Source organism: Eufriesea mexicana, unplaced genomic scaffold (genome assembly GCF_001483705.2).
Source record: "Eufriesea mexicana isolate 0111107269 unplaced genomic scaffold, ASM148370v2 scaffold1830, whole genome shotgun sequence".
In the NCBI taxonomy this organism is placed as follows: Eukaryota; Metazoa; Arthropoda; class Insecta; order Hymenoptera; family Apidae; genus Eufriesea; species Eufriesea mexicana.
Window position 1 is genome coordinate 305,908 of NW_016909924.1, and position 18,783 is coordinate 324,690.

At 29.2% G+C, this 18,783-nt stretch overlaps 4 protein-coding genes across 4 annotated transcripts in view; 1 reads left to right on the top strand and 3 right to left on the bottom strand.

Annotated features, from left to right (window-relative positions):
• Positions 1-2,533: 2,533 nt before the first annotated feature.
• LOC108549087 (uncharacterized) lies at positions 2,534-3,756 on the bottom strand. The gene is made up of 3 exons (XM_017902326.1): positions 3,610-3,756; positions 3,248-3,469; positions 2,534-3,022 (listed from the first exon to the last, which is right to left on the bottom strand). Exons 1-3 carry the CDS (start codon positions 3,754-3,756, stop codon positions 2,534-2,536), a joined length of 858 nt encoding a protein of 285 aa, XP_017757815.1.
• Positions 3,757-3,876: 120 nt separating this feature from the next.
• On the bottom strand, positions 3,877-13,630 carry LOC108549093 (myb-like protein X). The gene is given in 11 exon segments (XM_017902333.1): positions 3,877-3,991; positions 4,069-4,378; positions 4,459-4,560; positions 4,638-4,745; positions 5,015-5,914; positions 6,012-6,295; positions 6,457-6,683; positions 9,598-9,778; positions 11,866-12,145; positions 12,883-12,952; positions 13,308-13,630. Coding segments are annotated over 11 exon segments (2,595 nt in total). The 5' UTR covers positions 13,366-13,630; the 3' UTR covers positions 3,877-3,916.
• Positions 13,631-15,583: 1,953 nt separating this feature from the next.
• Positions 15,584-16,474, top strand: Cnep1r2 (CTD nuclear envelope phosphatase 1 regulatory subunit 2). Its single transcript, XM_017902339.1, has 4 exons — positions 15,584-15,676; positions 15,819-15,890; positions 16,066-16,200; positions 16,265-16,474. Exons 1-4 carry the CDS (start codon positions 15,649-15,651, stop codon positions 16,417-16,419), a joined length of 390 nt encoding a protein of 129 aa, XP_017757828.1. The 5' UTR covers positions 15,584-15,648; the 3' UTR covers positions 16,420-16,474.
• Positions 16,475-18,407: 1,933 nt separating this feature from the next.
• LOC108549091 (regulation of nuclear pre-mRNA domain-containing protein 1B) overlaps positions 18,408-18,783 on the bottom strand; it is a 3,444-nt gene continuing 3,068 nt past the window's right edge. Inside the window, exon 6 of the mRNA XM_017902331.1 lies at positions 18,408-18,740. Within this exon, the coding sequence (XP_017757820.1) occupies positions 18,591-18,740 (150 nt within the window). The 3' untranslated portion in view covers positions 18,408-18,590. The remainder of the gene's footprint in view (positions 18,741-18,783) is intronic.

Here is an 18,783-nt window from a genome sequence, read left to right on the forward strand (position 1 = left end):
AATCGCTTGTATCGAGTGTCCCTATTGAATGTCAAAAGTATATTCTATACTTTGCGAAGGGCAACTGCTGTACAATAAGTTTTATTAATGAAAAGACATTAATAATTAGCTTACGATTATTTATAAATATATTGTTTCTATGTCCCTAATTTTATCTGTGTCAAGTACTTTGAGTTTTTATAACTTTTTAGTCTTATACATAATTATTTGAACAAGTTGATAGAGCTATTCATTTAATTATGATTGAAGCAATGAAAAACGTACTGAATATAAAAGCTGTTATATGAGCGTTATGATCAGTGTTGTAATATATAATGATTTCTTTTACTTATTCAAGTTATTATATCTTACTGCTTAATATATAAACGGCACTAAGAAAAAAATAGAGTCATGTTTTTATTACATATAAAGATGCAAACATTGTTTAAAGATTTTACGTTCTATCTATTTGAATATCTATTGATATTCAGAGTTAACGTTGAATCTATATATTTAAATGAACGATTAATTGAGCAAATTTGAATTTAATTATTTATATTGCGAAGAAAGTAATATTATTGTTCAATGCTGGTCGTAAAGGAGATTTATATTTATCAAATAATCGTTAAAGTACTTAAGTTTAATAATTGGAACAATTTGAGCAGCTGTCGAATCATGCGGTCTAGGTATTTAATATTATCATATTTTTATATGTAATATTCTTCGGGTCACTAATTCGCGTGACGACACAATGATAAAGAGACGACGTTAATTCGTTTAATGAACGTGGGAATTATGGGAATTTTTAAAGGTGTATTAATAGAAGAATATCATATTTTGAATAACATTTATATGCACTTTACTCTTATCTATCGAGTAACTAAATATCAGTGTAAATCGCTATAAAACTCGTCGCAAGATCCTAATAAGAAAAAAAATTGCACACAAAATTAAAAAATGACGATATAAGGAAATATTCCTAAAAAGAAAGAATTAAATTGAAATTTAATTATACCGATTATAATTCAAAAAGCATTGTGGCTATTGTACATGTGTATATTAATCAGCAATGTTCTCTCAAATTAAATATATATGTACAATTTTTTTGTATTCTACAGCGGTAATGGCTTGGAAAAATAGCGATTGAATAACATTGTTTGGATAAAATTGTAGTGATACATATTTCAAAAGTGTCGATCAGTGTCCAATGAAATTAATAGTACTTGAATACATATGCTTCCATTGTAATTTAATGGAGCTACTGTAGTCTCATTTAATAATTGATGTAGCGTCGACGATATTTTATTCCTATTTAGTTTAAAGAAACTGAAATATTTTTTATTATATAAAAGTCTGTTTTCATATAATCATATCTGAAATAAAAATATGGATATGGAGTAAAAAGTTTAGTGGCCTAACATTTGCTATATTATTAAACTGATAGAAATGCTTCAGGACTCTGGTCATAATTATGATATTGGATATAGCATAAATGAAACTAAGTACAGAATAGATAAATATAGAATATTATTTCATAAAACAGAAATGTCATGGTTATTTACTATGTATTTTATTCACCAAAAGTGTTGATGTAGCTATTGATATTATGATATCTATATAAATATATTTGTGTAAAATGCGTGTACTTCAGTCAGTTCAAATATTATTTTTATTATTATTATTATTATTATTATTATTATTAATATTATCATAATTATTATTGTTGTTGTTGATTGTTGTTGTTGTTGTTGATATTATTATTATCATCATTATTATTATTATCATTATCATTATTATTATTATAAATATAGCGGATGATTTAATGTTGTGATGAAAAGGCGATACAAGTGGAAGTTTCTTTAAGAATCAATAGAGAAAATATAATTTATACGAAATATTCTGTTTTCAATGGCTATATATTCTTATTTAACTTATACATCATTACGAATCTAAAGTCTTTATGAATTTTTTGGAATATAAACATCTTATAATTATAAATTTTAATTTAAAATTGAATAATTGATATAAATATGAAAATAGAATATTTCTTGTTTCACTGATTTTTGATTGTGACATTTTTGGAATAATGATATAAGTAAAAAAAGAATAGATCACAAAGTAGAGAGCGGTATAGGAGGCTAAATGAAATGAGGAATAAAAATTATATTTTTCCAACATTCAATTGCAACCATTCACTGCGCCCGTTAATTATCGTTATATTTTGTACATATTTAATTGTCATTACAGTTTTCGAATATTGTATAAGGGAAGCAGTTTATTTCACGTTTCAAGGGACCACAGAATATAAACAAATAATAAAACATACAGTATCTCATTTTTCATTTTACTTTTTCATCAAGTATTCCTTCATCTTTATTTACATCATATAAACTTGTAAAGTACCTTTTTCATTATTAATTAATTTATTACGTTTATGATTATCATATTTTGTTTTAATAATTAATATTGAAAACAATTATCTAAGTTTATGCTGACATCAAATAAATTTAAATTTCATAAATATTATCAAAATTTGTAATATTCTTCCTCTCGTTCACACTGTTTTTCGAAATCCTTTTTTCGTATATTTGCTGCATTTTCTTTTAAATGGTTTAACAGGTTTTGAACCACCTTCATTGTTCTCGACTTTACCTTTATTATTTTTTATTCCTAGATCATTAGCTATAGATTTCATTTCTTTACTTCGTATTAACAGTCTACCACTTTTCCTAGATGATCTAATTTTACTTTTAATTCGTTTCTTTCTCTTGCGCTTCTTCTTACGATCCATATTAGCTATTATTGCTTCGGTATCAGCGGATACTTTGACTTTCGGTTGTTGAGACGTAATAGTTACCCTTACAAATAAATCGTACAGAACATCGCCACAAAACTCACCAAAGCAATATTCTTCTCCACACTCACTACAAATTTTCACGCTACTTTCAATCATACCGGCACGATTTTTACTACGTCTAATAGGACTTATAACTGATCGTCTTTCTCTAGCGATTGTTTTCGCTTCCAGTTTTCCCATTTCCACCTAGAAGATAAAATTTAGTATGAATAAGTATACAGCAAAATTTGAGAAACCATAAATAATCATATTTAATTAATTAAAATGATAAGACAGATGTGATTGTTTAGTTAATACCTAATATATTTACTATAGTTACCTCGTTTTCAAATTTTCTATTTTATATAAGGCAATATCAATGATTTAATCGAAGTTAATTACAGATTTACAAAATCTAAATGAACTGCATACCAATCTAGAAAACATTTCTTCATCTTGTCGATGCTTTGGTCTGAGTGGTGTTAACATTCTCCAATCAATAGCAACCTGTTGTAATTCGTGAAGGTTTAAATCTCTCATATCTGGTGGTATTGGATTTCCATAGTTCCATTCTTTTCCAAGCGCTTTCAATTCTTTTCTAGTTGGCTTCCAGGAAAATTCTTTATCGCGTACTTTTGCATCGTCCTTTTTCACCTATTATCATAATTGTTACATAATTATAATACGATATAGTTTTTAATTTCAATATTGTGAATTTAATTCAATAATCATTTGAAATTTGTTAACTCTATATAATTGGAAACAAAGTATTGTATTATTTTTATTATTCGAACCTTCTCTGGTTTAATTTTAAATTCGGGGCAATTCTCGAAAAGTCGTCGAAATTCTTCTTGAGAATTACAAGTTGCTTTGCTCAGATCAGGTAATAAGTTTGCATCCTTCTTATCTTCTTTTAGTAGGTCGTCCAACTGGAAGGCCATTATTTACATCTGCAATCCAAGAAAAATATTCAGATCTCATTTTCCAGCATGTAAATCAGTATTCCTTTCTTATTTTATACTGTCTGTACAATCTCACTTTCTACAAAAACGAAACGAAATAAACAAAAATGTGCACAAAAACGCGATTATTTGGTTTTTGTTAAAAGATTTCTGATGCAGCAGGAGAGATTAGGCATCTCTCGGAATCCCATTCGATTTGTTTCATTAAAAGACCCTAAAAAATATACTTATTCAGATTATAAATGTAGACTAACATATTAAAATATTTTTATATAATTATGTAATACATACGTTTTTCAAAGTAGATAATTTAGACAAAATTTCTTGTCCGCACCAGGGATTAGAATTTTCACTTTGTGATTCTTTAATACTATCAGTATTATTAATGTGGGCATTGTTTAATCGAGTTTTATCATTTTGATCGCATTTACTTTCTTCAATAATAATTCTTCCATTCTTATCAGTTCGTAATGGTATAATAGAATTCAAACTATCCATTGAGAGGTCTGCATCATAGTTGTCAAGTTTTACTTTTGGTCTATTTAATGTTCGAATTTTCGATTTAATATTCATGAATTTTCTTCTGTCAGGAGATGGGGATCTACCGAAAAACTCATTTGATTGTTTATTATAATAATTCTCATGCATTAAAACATTAAGCATATATATATATATATATACCTTGAGCGTTCATCACTAGATTCAACTTGACGTTTCCTTAATCGCAGTCTTCGTTGATAATGAGGATCTTTTTCGCTTTGTGTGCGATATCGTGTTCCTGGTCTAAAACATCATTTGAATTATTTGAATACTTTTTATGTTTCAAGTGTTATATGAAATAACCATTAATTAAATATTACCTATTAGCATTCCATTGTGGTCTAGATTCAATAGCTCTTCTAGGTCGAGGTTTCAATCGGGGAAAAGTTTTCATGATATTTTCTTCTGACGAACCAATGTTAGTAGACCTTTCAAATTAACAAATAAGTATTGAACATAACATTTAATAATATATAAATATCCCATCATAGTTAGAGCATCGAATATTTGCATATTTGTAAATATTCAAATATAACGAAAACAAGTATAATTTGCAAGAATAAATAATACGTATTCATGCAAATGAATATACAATAAAGTAAATGTAATATAAAAGAAAAAATAATAGCACAATAAAGTGTGGAAAAAATAGAATTTCAAAAAACGAAATGAAATAATAATTACCGCTTCTATTTGCAAGACAGAAGAATAATATCCTCTACGACTCTTCAAGTTTTGAAGTGATTCAATGCATCATATTACGACTCACTTTTCAATGTCCCTTTTACTAGCATTCGTTGCATCCTTGGGGTCCTTCATAGAGCTATCCTTGATGGTCAAACCCTGTACTTTCTCCGAAAAATCCTGAAGATCACTATCTAAATCTGTCTGCGTGCCAAAATCTCGACCGTTTGTGGATCTGTACTTGCTTGGCGTAAGTAATCTGTTTTCTACGATTGTCGATGGAATTCTGGATGAATTTGGAATAAAATTCGAACTTCCCATATTTTGTATGAAGGTATTTAGGCCTATAGATAAATTATTGGTTGAATAATTTTCCAATTTTCTCGGTGTTGGAGTCAACACCAAGTTAACCAATTGTAGATTTGCCTTATTGAGCAGTTCCGAGTCTTCGAGTCGACCACTCAATACTATCGCCACATCTTTACTAACAGGAACTTGAACCGATTTTATATTATTCATATTTTGTTCTTGTTCATTTGAGACATTATTATTCTCGCTATTGTAATCGTACGTCTTATTATTATCATTATTAATATTGTTATTTTCTTTCTCTTTATGAAATGTTTCCAACTTGTCATGTTTGTCTTCATCATCATCATTATCGAAAGTTATATTCTGTTGGTTTCTTGTACTTAGACAATTTTGATCGAACTGACATTCACTCAAAGCATTCGATTCACTGTCTGTAGAGGATACAATGTGATTTTCTTCGATACCTTTCTCACATTTACGTCGAATTTTCTTTTGCTCCTTTGCTAAACGTTCTGCTGCTTCCAAAACCTCACGCATAGCCTCAGCTTGTCTTAATTTAGCTGCTTCCCGTTCCTTCAGTTTTCTTTGCTCTTCTTCAAATCTAAGATGAAAATGATTTATCACTGAGCAATCATAATTCTATTGTAAAATATATAAATAAATAATTAATTGTAAAGGTAAACTCAATTCATTTGTACCTTTCTTTCTCTTTTTCTCTTTCTCGTTTGATTCGTTCTTCTTCTAATTGTTCTTCCTTTAGTCTTCGTTCCTTTTCTTCCTTTCTTTGTCGATCTTTTTCTTCAAGTTGTTTTTTAATCGCATTTTGAAGTTCTAGAGCTTTCTGTCTTTTAGCTTCTCGTTCTTGAAGAATGTCGGCATCGACAGGAATGTTTTGACCACGAAGGTAAGTCTTGTCGAGTCCAATTGAGCCTATCGTTGAACTATCCGAACTGCTTGCACTCTCATGATTAATAACCAGAACCTTGATAAATATCAATAAAAGATTACAAATTTTTAATATTAAGATCTTTGGTTCAAATAAATCAAAAGAGTGAAAAATATAGTTTGTTTCTTCTATTTAATACAAATTATAACTGAATAATTATTGCAGCTAAATTAGAAAATATTTTTGACAAATCGTACTTGACTCGAATGTCCTAATCTTGACAACCAAGAAGGTGGTGGTGGATCTCCCCGTGCAGTCTCCTGACCCCAGACACTACCCCACCTTGGCCTGTTAAGTTCGCCCATTCTACCATCAGATAATCTTCTTGATGGTGGTAATGAACTTTCAGGTGTCGTGTGGTAAGGATTCTTCCACGTCTTTTCGGCCATTTCAGTTCCTACTGGTTTGCAACCCGGTAACAAATCTAAAATGAAGTACATTTCATGTATTCTTATTATACATATTGAATTATATTTAAATTCTAATATTTTTATTATTATAAATTTATATCATAGATTCATATCATATTAAATTTAATTACAATTTCAATCAATTAAATTCCAATATTTTTAACTATCAAGTATCTTTAACTAGTAAGTATTATTTTTAGTTTTATTTACTTTCTTTATAAATAATTATAATTAATATAAAATTAGAATTAGAATTTTCACAAATACAAATATTATTTAACTTTAAAACCTTGCTTCACTAGCAAGGAAAAACATAAACTTACTTCCTTTCGTTGATACAGGTACGTCAACAGAGTCGCTAGCGTAACCGGAAGTCTCTCCTTCACGTTCTTCTCCCTGTGAGCCGTAATAATTATTCTTCGTATTCTCGTGACGATCATAAGGTCGATGCAGTTTCTCAGAATGGTAATGTAATCCTTCGATTGCGAAGTCTCGCTGTTGACCCTATAATAAGAAAGGACGAATTTATTCGGAAAGGAAAAAGTTTGCGTGACGAAAGAGCAATTCTTTGCTTTTCATCAATCTTAAAATCGTTCCCTTTAACGTGAATGCATTAGATATGATTACTGTGCCAGTGCGAGGCAGGAACGACAAACCGTAATAGGGTTCCGTATCGACTTTTGTAATTTATAGTGTTGGTTCGCTATTTTAATGTCAGATTCAAGCTAGGTGAATACGATTCTTTTAATTCTATTACATTTCGTTACTTTAAGAAGGACAATTTCCTAATATTTTTAGACCTTAAATGTCACCACTCTTGATAACCAATTTCATTAAAAATAATTAAATCAACCATCTTGATAGATATATACGTACAAAAATAGATATATACAAGGTGTCCAAGAAATGGTAGTACAACCGGAAAGGGAGTGATTCTACATGCAGAAATAAATCGAATCTTAGCTATACATAGCTATGGTTTATATGAACAGGCCGTCAATACATGAGTATCGGTGGTACAATCGAGGAGGAGGTCATTCTATGTGAAAAAACAAATCGACAATAAAGAATAAAATTTTTTCATTCGAAGCTTCGTTGTCGAGATAATCGACTTTGAATATTCACCGAGTGCACGTGCACGTAACTTTGGCTATGGCGGATGGACCATCAGTATACCAGCACACCCGGTGGAAATTCAAAGTCGATTTTCTCGACAACGAAGCTTCGAATGAACAAATTTTATTCTTTATTTTCGATTTATTTTTTCATATAGAATCACCCTATCCTCGGTTGTACTACCGATGCCGATCTAAGGCACAGCTAAGTGCACGTGTACCCGATGGATAATCAAAGTTGATTTTCTGAACAACGAAACTTCGAATGAAAAAATTTTATTCTTTATTTTCGATTGGTTTCTGCATGTAAAATCACCTCCCTCCGGGTTGTACTACCGTTGCTGGTACATCCTGTATACATATTAAAATTTATGTTAATATCTTTAAAATCTACATTTCTTCTTGAAACTACGTGTCTAACTTGAAGTTGATGTGAGATATGATTGCTTCGACATTTCATATTTGCTCTATATTCAACGAAGATCTAGGTATGTACATAGAAAGTAGATAATTTTACTGAGAAACGTGGTCACAGGCACACACACATGAATATATGTATGTACAAAGGGTAGTTAAGAGGTGAGTGAACCTTAGCTCGAAGATAAGAATCGATTTACCAGACTGCCTTACTTTTGCTTTCCCCTCACGAATAAGACACAGTCACATTTAACTTTCAACACAAACTTGAAGCAGCAATTAAAAGTATATGCTCTTTATTCGGTCATCGTCCGGAACTACTTTTAGAATAAATTGTGTACATTAAATATTTGGAAGCAATCGGTCATGAAAACAGACATTACGATTATCTTAAATTCTCCTCTATCTATTTCATCGTTTACTTATTTTGATTATAGATACATTTATCTCGTAATACCACTCGCATCATTTAATGCATATCGTGATCAGATTATCTATGGAAATAAAACGTGACAGGTAACAATTTATTATTCATACTATGAAATATAACATCGTATTACGTATATTTACAAAATCTAAAAATATACCTTCGATATATTTTCTTTCTAAAACTAACAATAGTTCCAAAGTTCTGAATCCATTAATCACGTACACGCGATTAGAAAATACAAAATGGCCTAAACGATAATTTTAATTCATATAAATAAAAGAAAGATTTATAAATAAATTTAGTTAGCTGAGTCAAAAGACATTAGAATTTTTAATAAATAATGTTCCTTTAAAATTCTACTCGAAATTTTCAACAGAAAATACGTTTTCTTTTTTATCACTATAACGGTTACGATATTTCTAATACTATATTCAAAAAACTTTAAATATTACAAAGAAATATCATACGTGTATTATAGCTATTTGGGCTTACGATGAATTTTGTCCTTTTAAAGAATTTTTCCAATGCAAATCTAATAAAGTCACATTTTTGAATGGAACTATTATTTAAAAGTCGATTTACTGATCCGATTTAAGCGTACGTGATCCAAACGTATCGTACAGACAAACCTGACAAAGGTATTGTTGTTGATCCTTGTTATAAATCGGTGGTAAGCTTGGGCTCCTGTGCCTGATTTGCGACACTTCCGGTTGCTCGTGCAGATTTATCAAGCTACCACCATTGCAGTCCAGACACTTTACGCTCGTATCGCCGTTTCCGGGACTCTCTGTCGCCAGATTCTTCAGGCTGACGGTGCTTCCGTAATGACCAGTAGCACGAAAAGGTTTCGAGGACGACTGTTTGTCCTTTGTTTCCGATATAAAATTAGAATTAGAATTTTCACAAATACAAATATTATTTAACTTTAAAACCTTGCTTCACTAGCAAGGAAAAACATAAACTTACTTCCTTTCGTTGATACAGGTACGTCAACAGAGTCGCTAGCGTAACCGGAAGTCTCTCCTTCACGTTCTTCTCCCTGTGAGCCGTAATAATTATTCTTCGTATTCTCGTGACGATCATAAGGTCGATGCAGTTTCTCAGAATGGTAATGTAATCCTTCGATTGCGAAGTCTCGCTGTTGACCCTATAATAAGAAAGGACGAATTTATTCGGAAAGGAAAAAGTTTGCGTGACGAAAGAGCAATTCTTTGCTTTTCATCAATCTTAAAATCGTTCCCTTTAACGTGAATGCATTAGATATGATTACTGTGCCAGTGCGAGGCAGGAACGACAAACCGTAATAGGGTTCCGTATCGACTTTTGTAATTTATAGTGTTGGTTCGCTATTTTAATGTCAGATTCAAGCTAGGTGAATACGATTCTTTTAATTCTATTACATTTCGTTACTTTAAGAAGGACAATTTCCTAATATTTTTAGACCTTAAATGTCACCACTCTTGATAACCAATTTCATTAAAAATAATTAAATCAACCATCTTGATAGATATATACGTACAAAAATAGATATATACAAGGTGTCCAAGAAATGGTAGTACAACCGGAAAGGGAGTGATTCTACATGCAGAAATAAATCGAATCTTAGCTATACATAGCTATGGTTTATATGAACAGGCCGTCAATACATGAGTATCGGTGGTACAATCGAGGAGGAGGTCATTCTATGTGAAAAAACAAATCGACAATAAAGAATAAAATTTTTTCATTCGAAGCTTCGTTGTCGAGATAATCGACTTTGAATATTCACCGAGTGCACGTGCACGTAACTTTGGCTATGGCGGATGGACCATCAGTATACCAGCACACCCGGTGGAAATTCAAAGTCGATTTTCTCGACAACGAAGCTTCGAATGAACAAATTTTATTCTTTATTTTCGATTTATTTTTTCATATAGAATCACCCTATCCTCGGTTGTACTACCGATGCCGATCTAAGGCACAGCTAAGTGCACGTGTACCCGATGGATAATCAAAGTTGATTTTCTGAACAACGAAACTTCGAATGAAAAAATTTTATTCTTTATTTTCGATTGGTTTCTGCATGTAAAATCACCTCCCTCCGGGTTGTACTACCGTTGCTGGTACATCCTGTATACATATTAAAATTTATGTTAATATCTTTAAAATCTACATTTCTTCTTGAAACTACGTGTCTAACTTGAAGTTGATGTGAGATATGATTGCTTCGACATTTCATATTTGCTCTATATTCAACGAAGATCTAGGTATGTACATAGAAAGTAGATAATTTTACTGAGAAACGTGGTCACAGGCACACACACATGAATATATGTATGTACAAAGGGTAGTTAAGAGGTGAGTGAACCTTAGCTCGAAGATAAGAATCGATTTACCAGACTGCCTTACTTTTGCTTTCCCCTCACGAATAAGACACAGTCACATTTAACTTTCAACACAAACTTGAAGCAGCAATTAAAAGTATATGCTCTTTATTCGGTCATCGTCCGGAACTACTTTTAGAATAAATTGTGTACATTAAATATTTGGAAGCAATCGGTCATGAAAACAGACATTACGATTATCTTAAATTCTCCTCTATCTATTTCATCGTTTACTTATTTTGATTATAGATACATTTATCTCGTAATACCACTCGCATCATTTAATGCATATCGTGATCAGATTATCTATGGAAATAAAACGTGACAGGTAACAATTTATTATTCATACTATGAAATATAACATCGTATTACGTATATTTACAAAATCTAAAAATATACCTTCGATATATTTTCTTTCTAAAACTAACAATAGTTCCAAAGTTCTGAATCCATTAATCACGTACACGCGATTAGAAAATACAAAATGGCCTAAACGATAATTTTAATTCATATAAATAAAAGAAAGATTTATAAATAAATTTAGTTAGCTGAGTCAAAAGACATTAGAATTTTTAATAAATAATGTTCCTTTAAAATTCTACTCGAAATTTTCAACAGAAAATACGTTTTCTTTTTTATCACTATAACGGTTACGATATTTCTAATACTATATTCAAAAAACTTTAAATATTACAAAGAAATATCATACGTGTATTATAGCTATTTGGGCTTACGATGAATTTTGTCCTTTTAAAGAATTTTTCCAATGCAAATCTAATAAAGTCACATTTTTGAATGGAACTATTATTTAAAAGTCGATTTACTGATCCGATTTAAGCGTACGTGATCCAAACGTATCGTACAGACAAACCTGACAAAGGTATTGTTGTTGATCCTTGTTATAAATCGGTGGTAAGCTTGGGCTCCTGTGCCTGATTTGCGACACTTCCGGTTGCTCGTGCAGATTTATCAAGCTACCACCATTGCAGTCCAGACACTTTACGCTCGTATCGCCGTTTCCGGGACTCTCTGTCGCCAGATTCTTCAGGCTGACGGTGCTTCCGTAATGACCAGTAGCACGAAAAGGTTTCGAGGACGACTGTTTGTCCTTTGTTTCCGCCAAGGACATTCTTGCGCCGCTCGGGTAGGTGCTGCGTTACGCGTTTTATTAATGTATCATAGAGTAGAAATAACTTGATTTACAATCGGGTCGATACAAGCACCCTGGCTAGTATTGAGCGTAGTTATTAAGTGTTACTTGTCTAATGAATTAGGCACGAGTACCTTGACCTTATTCGGATGTTGATGTGTTCTTGGACGATTTAGCGAAGTTCTTGAGAACCATCAATGTTTCCTTGTAGCTTATGTAGAACACAATGTTTAATTTATCGAATATCTTTGATCTACCTCGTTTAGCGATCGAATATTGCTTTAAACGATATTTGGAAAACTGGTCGATTAAAAATCGATGAAAGAGTTTTTGTAACATTAGAGTAATTATCTTGAATAATATCTAGAGTAATTACTTGGTATTTTATGAGCTTTAAAAAAATTTGAACAAAATTTATTGGAATATTTATTGCCATTGTAAATATATTAATACGACAGTAAAATCTTTTATCAAACTTTTAACTAATTTTAATCTAATTTAAACGGATTTTTAAAAAATGTTTTAATTAATCTCTCGAAAATATGTTACATTTGTACGTTTTAAGTACTTTTTGGCGTAATACCTTATGGATAATGTTCTATATAACTTAGTATTTTAAAGAATTTCTCGAGAAATATATTTAAGTATGTTAAAAAGTTAATATAACTACGTAAATTTATTGTTACGTTAAATTAAATTTATTTTTATTTAATTCTATTTTTAATATTCGATACTTACCGAATATTGGTGCGGATATTGTTATTATTTTTTAGAAGATCCCAATTCCCGCCAAGCCGAGCCATTTCTTCTATAGTATTTATGTAAAATATTAATTTTTCGTGCACTGTTATTATATTTTCATATTAATGGATTAATACTTTCCACATATTTAATTCAATACGTATATAAATCAAGGCTATTTATATCTCGCGGATTACATTAAAATTTTATATGAATTTGTATTTTAAAACAATTATTAATCTATATTTACTAACTAGAAGAGAGCACTCGGTATGCTATTTTCGAATGCGATATATTAACCTAATTCTAGATTTAATATTCTTCAATATCCAGAATTGTTTAAAAAAATCTCAATGATATTATATTTTCAGCAAAAATATTGAAAATTAAATCGCTCCAATGATTAAAATTCCAAGACTTACCTCTTTCTCTCGCCCATTGAATCCTTTTTTGTTCCACTAGTGATGTTCTCCCGATCATTGTTGGCGCGCGACACGGTTTGCGCGAAAAGAAATTTGCACGGTCGGTAATAACGGTACGGTCAAGTATGCAAAAAAAAAGAGAAAAAATAACCTACATCAACCAGTCTTTATTTAATGATAACGCGTGGTTATTTTACCTATTCAGCAGCTTTTTATCTTCAAACACTGGTGAACCATCCGATCTTCCAGTGTGACACGACTTCCGGCGCGAACATCGAGTTCGGAACCCTTAGATGTCAAAAGACGTTGCCTGAGTTCATCACGGGTCGTGTCAATATTTGAGACTGCGGTAGGCCTGCAAGACTGTACAAGGTTCACTTGATACATATATATATATATATATATATATAGATATATGGTTAGTATTAAACGCGAAAGGAACGCGCGGTCGCGATTCGATCGCAAGCTACGTTTCTATGGGAACAATCGTGAATCAACCATGGAACCTTTTGCACTACTGTCAGGGTCGATAATATTGACCAGACTAGCTAGATAAGGGATAATGACCTCCAACCGTCTATTTGACGGTCAGACATCACATCTATGACAGAAGGATATGAATGCAGATGTATAATTGAAAATATGAAATAATTACAACGAATAATGATTCAAATAACTGTATTAACATAAAACAAAAGATATAAGTTTCATAACTGTATACATAATTGTAAATGGGAGTCATATTCCAATAAAAAATAGTATATATTTTATTTAAGTAATGGAAGTATCTTCCCACAAGATACTTTAACATACATATATGTATATATAAAGTAGGAAATTTATTTTGCATATCTTTTATGAATGATAGGCTTCATTATTATTAATGTAGCAAATCAACATCATGTTCAGTTTATTAATTAAATAATCGCATATTTTTATTTAATCTATATTTAAATGGCACAAAAAATCAATTTAAACTAATTTAAAGTTATAAAAGCTGATAATATAAATATATATATGTAATTATTATAAATTATTAATGCATTATAAATTATTAAATTATTAATACATTATATTTATACACCAAATATTTTCTATGACTCCAAAAAGTAATTTATGATTGGTATATCATTCTTGCAAGTTGTTTCATATATGCCGCTGATCTTTTAAACTCATTACCATTTAAGTATATTATGTTACCATCTGTTAATGAAATAATGAACTAACCATTATCATTGTGGCGACATCTTATAATGATAACTTAATCAAATTATTAATGAAATGTGCATTTGTAAGAAAACCTATTCTTTAAAAATGGAACTGAATAAAATTATTTACTAATTCCCATTCCATACAGCACAACTTTTAAGTCCGTTTATTTTTGATATTTCTACTTTCGATTCTATTTCTAATTTCTGTTTAAAATTTGAAAAAATGGTAAGTAGAATGTAATGCTTTTAATCTATTAAGAATATTTTAAATTATGATTTACGTAAAGTTAAAATCCTTCAATTTTGTTGTTCTTTAATTGTTATAAAATTACATATATATCAAAGATTTTTTGTAATGAACATTTCTTTTTTTTATATTTTTATTTTTTAGTAAAATAACTAGCTGTAATAGTATTAAATTGTATATAATTGCACATTATTTAAATTTAATTATTAAATTTGAATTACACATAATATTTTTAAGCAAAATATCAAATAATATTTCATGCTATCTACAAATAAATTTTTAATTACCATAAGAAAAGTAACAACAAACATCTAATATGACATTACATTCTATAGTCTGTGGTAAATTTTGCATAGTTTTAAAAATATTCTTATAGAAAAAGTTAGGTCATTAATTGGATAAAAAAATATTATACAATAGAGAAAAATGATAAATTCGATAAAAAATAAGAATAAACTTAGTGTGTATCATTACAAAAAATGTTTTTTAACTTAAAATATAGAATGAAATCAAGCAGCTATTAAAATCAAATTTATATTTTATAAATCTATGTATCCGTATGTTTTTACATGAAATATCGTTTTTCTTAGATATATTTTTAAATATTTAAAGAATCGTACGTACTAAGCAAAAGTTTTTTATATTCTAGTATTTACATATTATGCTTTAATATACTGCGAAACATTATGGTTAATTTATGTTTATTTATTCTAGATATAAAGCATAAAAATCAAAATTATACCAGTGTTCAAATATTTTTGTGTCCTACTGTATGCGTATTATAATACATATTTTTAACGATAGTGGCGTGTATGATGTGATCTTGTAGCCGGAATTATTTGTAACTTATTTGAATTAAATGCTTATTAGAAAGAAGTAAAAAATGTCTTTAGATCAAACAGTGTGTGAAGGTAAAGGTGAAAACTTAGTAGTCGAAACGATTAGTTTATTATGTTTAGTAAAAAGTCATAGTGACACAATAATGATGTACACAGTAAACAGCAAACACTTTTAAGGTTATCTTGTGTTTCCTTATACTTTTGTTATTTTCAGATCTAAAAGCTTTTGAAAGACGACTTACTGAAGTAATTGCTAGTTTACAGCCAGCTACTTTACGATGGAGAAGTATGTTCTTTATTTTTTTTTTGGAATTTTTAAATTTTATACATTCAAAAATTATCTTATTAAATGATAATATAACGCTAATGTTGTTTATTTGTATCACTATTTATGAGAATGTATAAGTAATAATTATGTTTTGTTAATATTGCACATACATTTAATGTAATATTATTTTTAGTGTTGTTAGGTTTCATTTCTGTGTGTACTGCTGTTGGTGCATGGCATTGGTTGACAGATCCAAATACACCAGCTGTCTCATTTACTCAAAGCCTATGTAATCATCCATTCTTTGCAATTGCTAGTATTATTTTAGGTAAGTACACTTGATATAAAGTTTCTGTTGAAGTATATGGACAATTATTGTTAATTTGTTTCAGTTATATTATTTATGATGGGAGTCCATAGACGTGTAATAGCACCAAGTATTATAACTCAAAGAGCTAGAAGTGTTCTTGGAAATTTTAATATGAGTTGTGATGATACTGGAAAGCTCATTCTTAAACCAACAAGATCACGACATCATGAAACATAAAAAAAGAAAAAGACAGACTTTATGTTAATTTTTGAAGTGTTCATTAATACCTGAATTACTGTGCAGGGTGTCCATAAAGAATATATATATATATACACATTTTTGATACTAGTATAAGATATAAGATATTTTTCTGTTGTACTTAGTATTTAAAAGAATGATGATATTTTATTATATCTAATGCTTCAAATTGGTAATTTTTATTCTTTAAAACTTTAATCACACATTCAAATTCATACACAAAAATATAAAAAATAAGTTGTAAATTATATAATGATTTTGGAATATAGAAAAATGTTTAAATTATGTATACTCTATATGCATTCATTCTGAACACTCTTCAACAATAAATAATATATTAGAAATGATTACCAAAGCAATACAATAATCTTCATTTATAATAAAATAATATCAGTCAAGACTTATCCATATATCATAGCAATAATAAATACAATTTAATGTATATTCTATTGTACATATGTTAATGTCATAATTTCCTAAGTAATATAATTCTTAGCTACAAGAATATTTGTAAATTCGTTAAATATTCTTATTTATTGTACATATACATTGTGATTAGAAACAAATTTTAAATTTGAACATACATTACTGTGAATACCACATATTTTTCAATCAAATAAACAATATAACTCTTGCCATTTACGTTTGCTAAAAATTAGCACAAGTTAAGGTTTTTATATGTGACTTAATTAGTGTATGTTACATGTATAAAAACACAATTATGAATGTAAGTATTTTAATAATTCTAAACTCATATGTAAAAGATACAATTTGATTGTATATTCTAAATATGTAAAATAAATTTGTTAATTTACTTTAAATAAGTAAAATTCCTTACCAAAATTCTGTGTTATATTCTCTAAACACATGTAATTTTAAATTTTACATTTTATATTTGTTTTTAATTCCTAACCTTTTTGATCGTGGTCCGATTTATAATCCATCTACAAGTGAATTACCTTAAATAATATAATATGAAGACATAAACAATAACATTTGAATATTTGCAATGTTGCAGTTGTCGCAAGGTTGTAGTTATAGTTATTAAATAAAACATACTATCATAACGATCAAAACATTTATTCGTTTTAATATTTTGCATATTATTACAATTTTCGCAATGCACAATCACGCGATTTATTTCGTACAATATTACATATACAATGTTATTTATTTACGCAGATCAGTATTCATTCAAAATCAACTTTAGCGTTATGATTTAAGACGCGTTTCTCAGTCCCAGTATTATATTACCTACGATATATATATACAAGGGATAATTACCAAATGTTATAAGTATAATATTTTGAAACATTGCTTGTAAACAATGTTTAGGCAACTAAAAATTTTCAGTATTTGTGGATTTCTAAGTGCACATTTTTAACGTATGTAATATATTCTGTTACTTTGTAAATGTTTTCTTTTTTGTTTCTAGTGGAAGTCTTCACGATAACAAAGTTGGAGTAATTTCATGGAAAAAGAAATCATATTATTTATGATATAAAGTAATAACATGTTTATTCAAACTCATTGTATGTTTTGCTATTTATAATAGACCCAATCTATGAGCAATATATTTAAAAATTATTAACTGATTAAATATTCATTTAATAGTAAAAGATGAGATTGTGTGAAATTTCGATATTTCGATGAAATTTGTTCGATATTTTGAGTTCCTTATACACTGTGTAATTAGCAAAGCAGGAACATTATTACTTTGGACCTAACATTTTTTTTTATTTTTCAAGATGCTTCAATAAAAATGTATGTGCATCCGTTTTAATAATTTTTAATTACAAAACAAAAGAACACAAACAGGCAATTTGCAATTCAAATATAATATTGAAAATTACTGGCACGATAATTTTATAAATTCTGACGTGTTATACAATTACTTGGTTCGTTTGCTTATTCACATTATTAAAGTATTTTGTAAAACGATTTTACGATATCCGTTTATCAGTACCTTTTCATTTCATAGTTTGTAATTACATGCGAGGATCAATATTTAATAATTAAATATTGAAAAGTAGAAAGTTATAGTATAAGATATATCTCATCACAAAAACCAAGCTAACATAGCATGGTTGCATTCATTTATGCGTGGAACTCAAAAATAATTCATTGATCGTGCTTTCTAAACTCACGTGCTAGTGCATAGAAAACAAATCACCAGCTGAAGGAAGTGGTGCTAATCCTCCCGTAACATCAGGTAATTGTGTCAAATCAGGCAAATTGGAAATATGTGACTTTACTTCAGATCGGACAGCACATACTTTTTTGAGTTTTTCTTTATAGTCCTGTAACATTATTAAATACCACATTATTATATTATATATATAT

Coding starts and splice junctions, on each gene's coding strand:
- LOC108549087 (XM_017902326.1), bottom strand. CDS start 3,756: ATGGCCTTCCAGTTGGACGACCTACTAAAAGAAGATAAGAAGGATGCA. Junction 3,470..3,609: donor TTAAAATTAAACCAGAGAAG/GTTCGAATAATA, acceptor TTATGATAATAG/GTGAAAAAGGACGATGCAAA. Junction 3,023..3,247: donor AAGAAATGTTTTCTAGATTG/GTATGCAGTTCA, acceptor TTTATCTTCTAG/GTGGAAATGGGAAAACTGGA.
- Cnep1r2 (XM_017902339.1), top strand. CDS start 15,649: ATGTCTTTAGATCAAACAGTGTGTGAAG. Junction 15,677..15,818: donor AGATCAAACAGTGTGTGAAG/GTAAAGGTGAAA, acceptor TGTTATTTTCAG/ATCTAAAAGCTTTTGAAAGA. Junction 16,201..16,264: donor AATTGCTAGTATTATTTTAG/GTAAGTACACTT, acceptor AATTTGTTTCAG/TTATATTATTTATGATGGGA.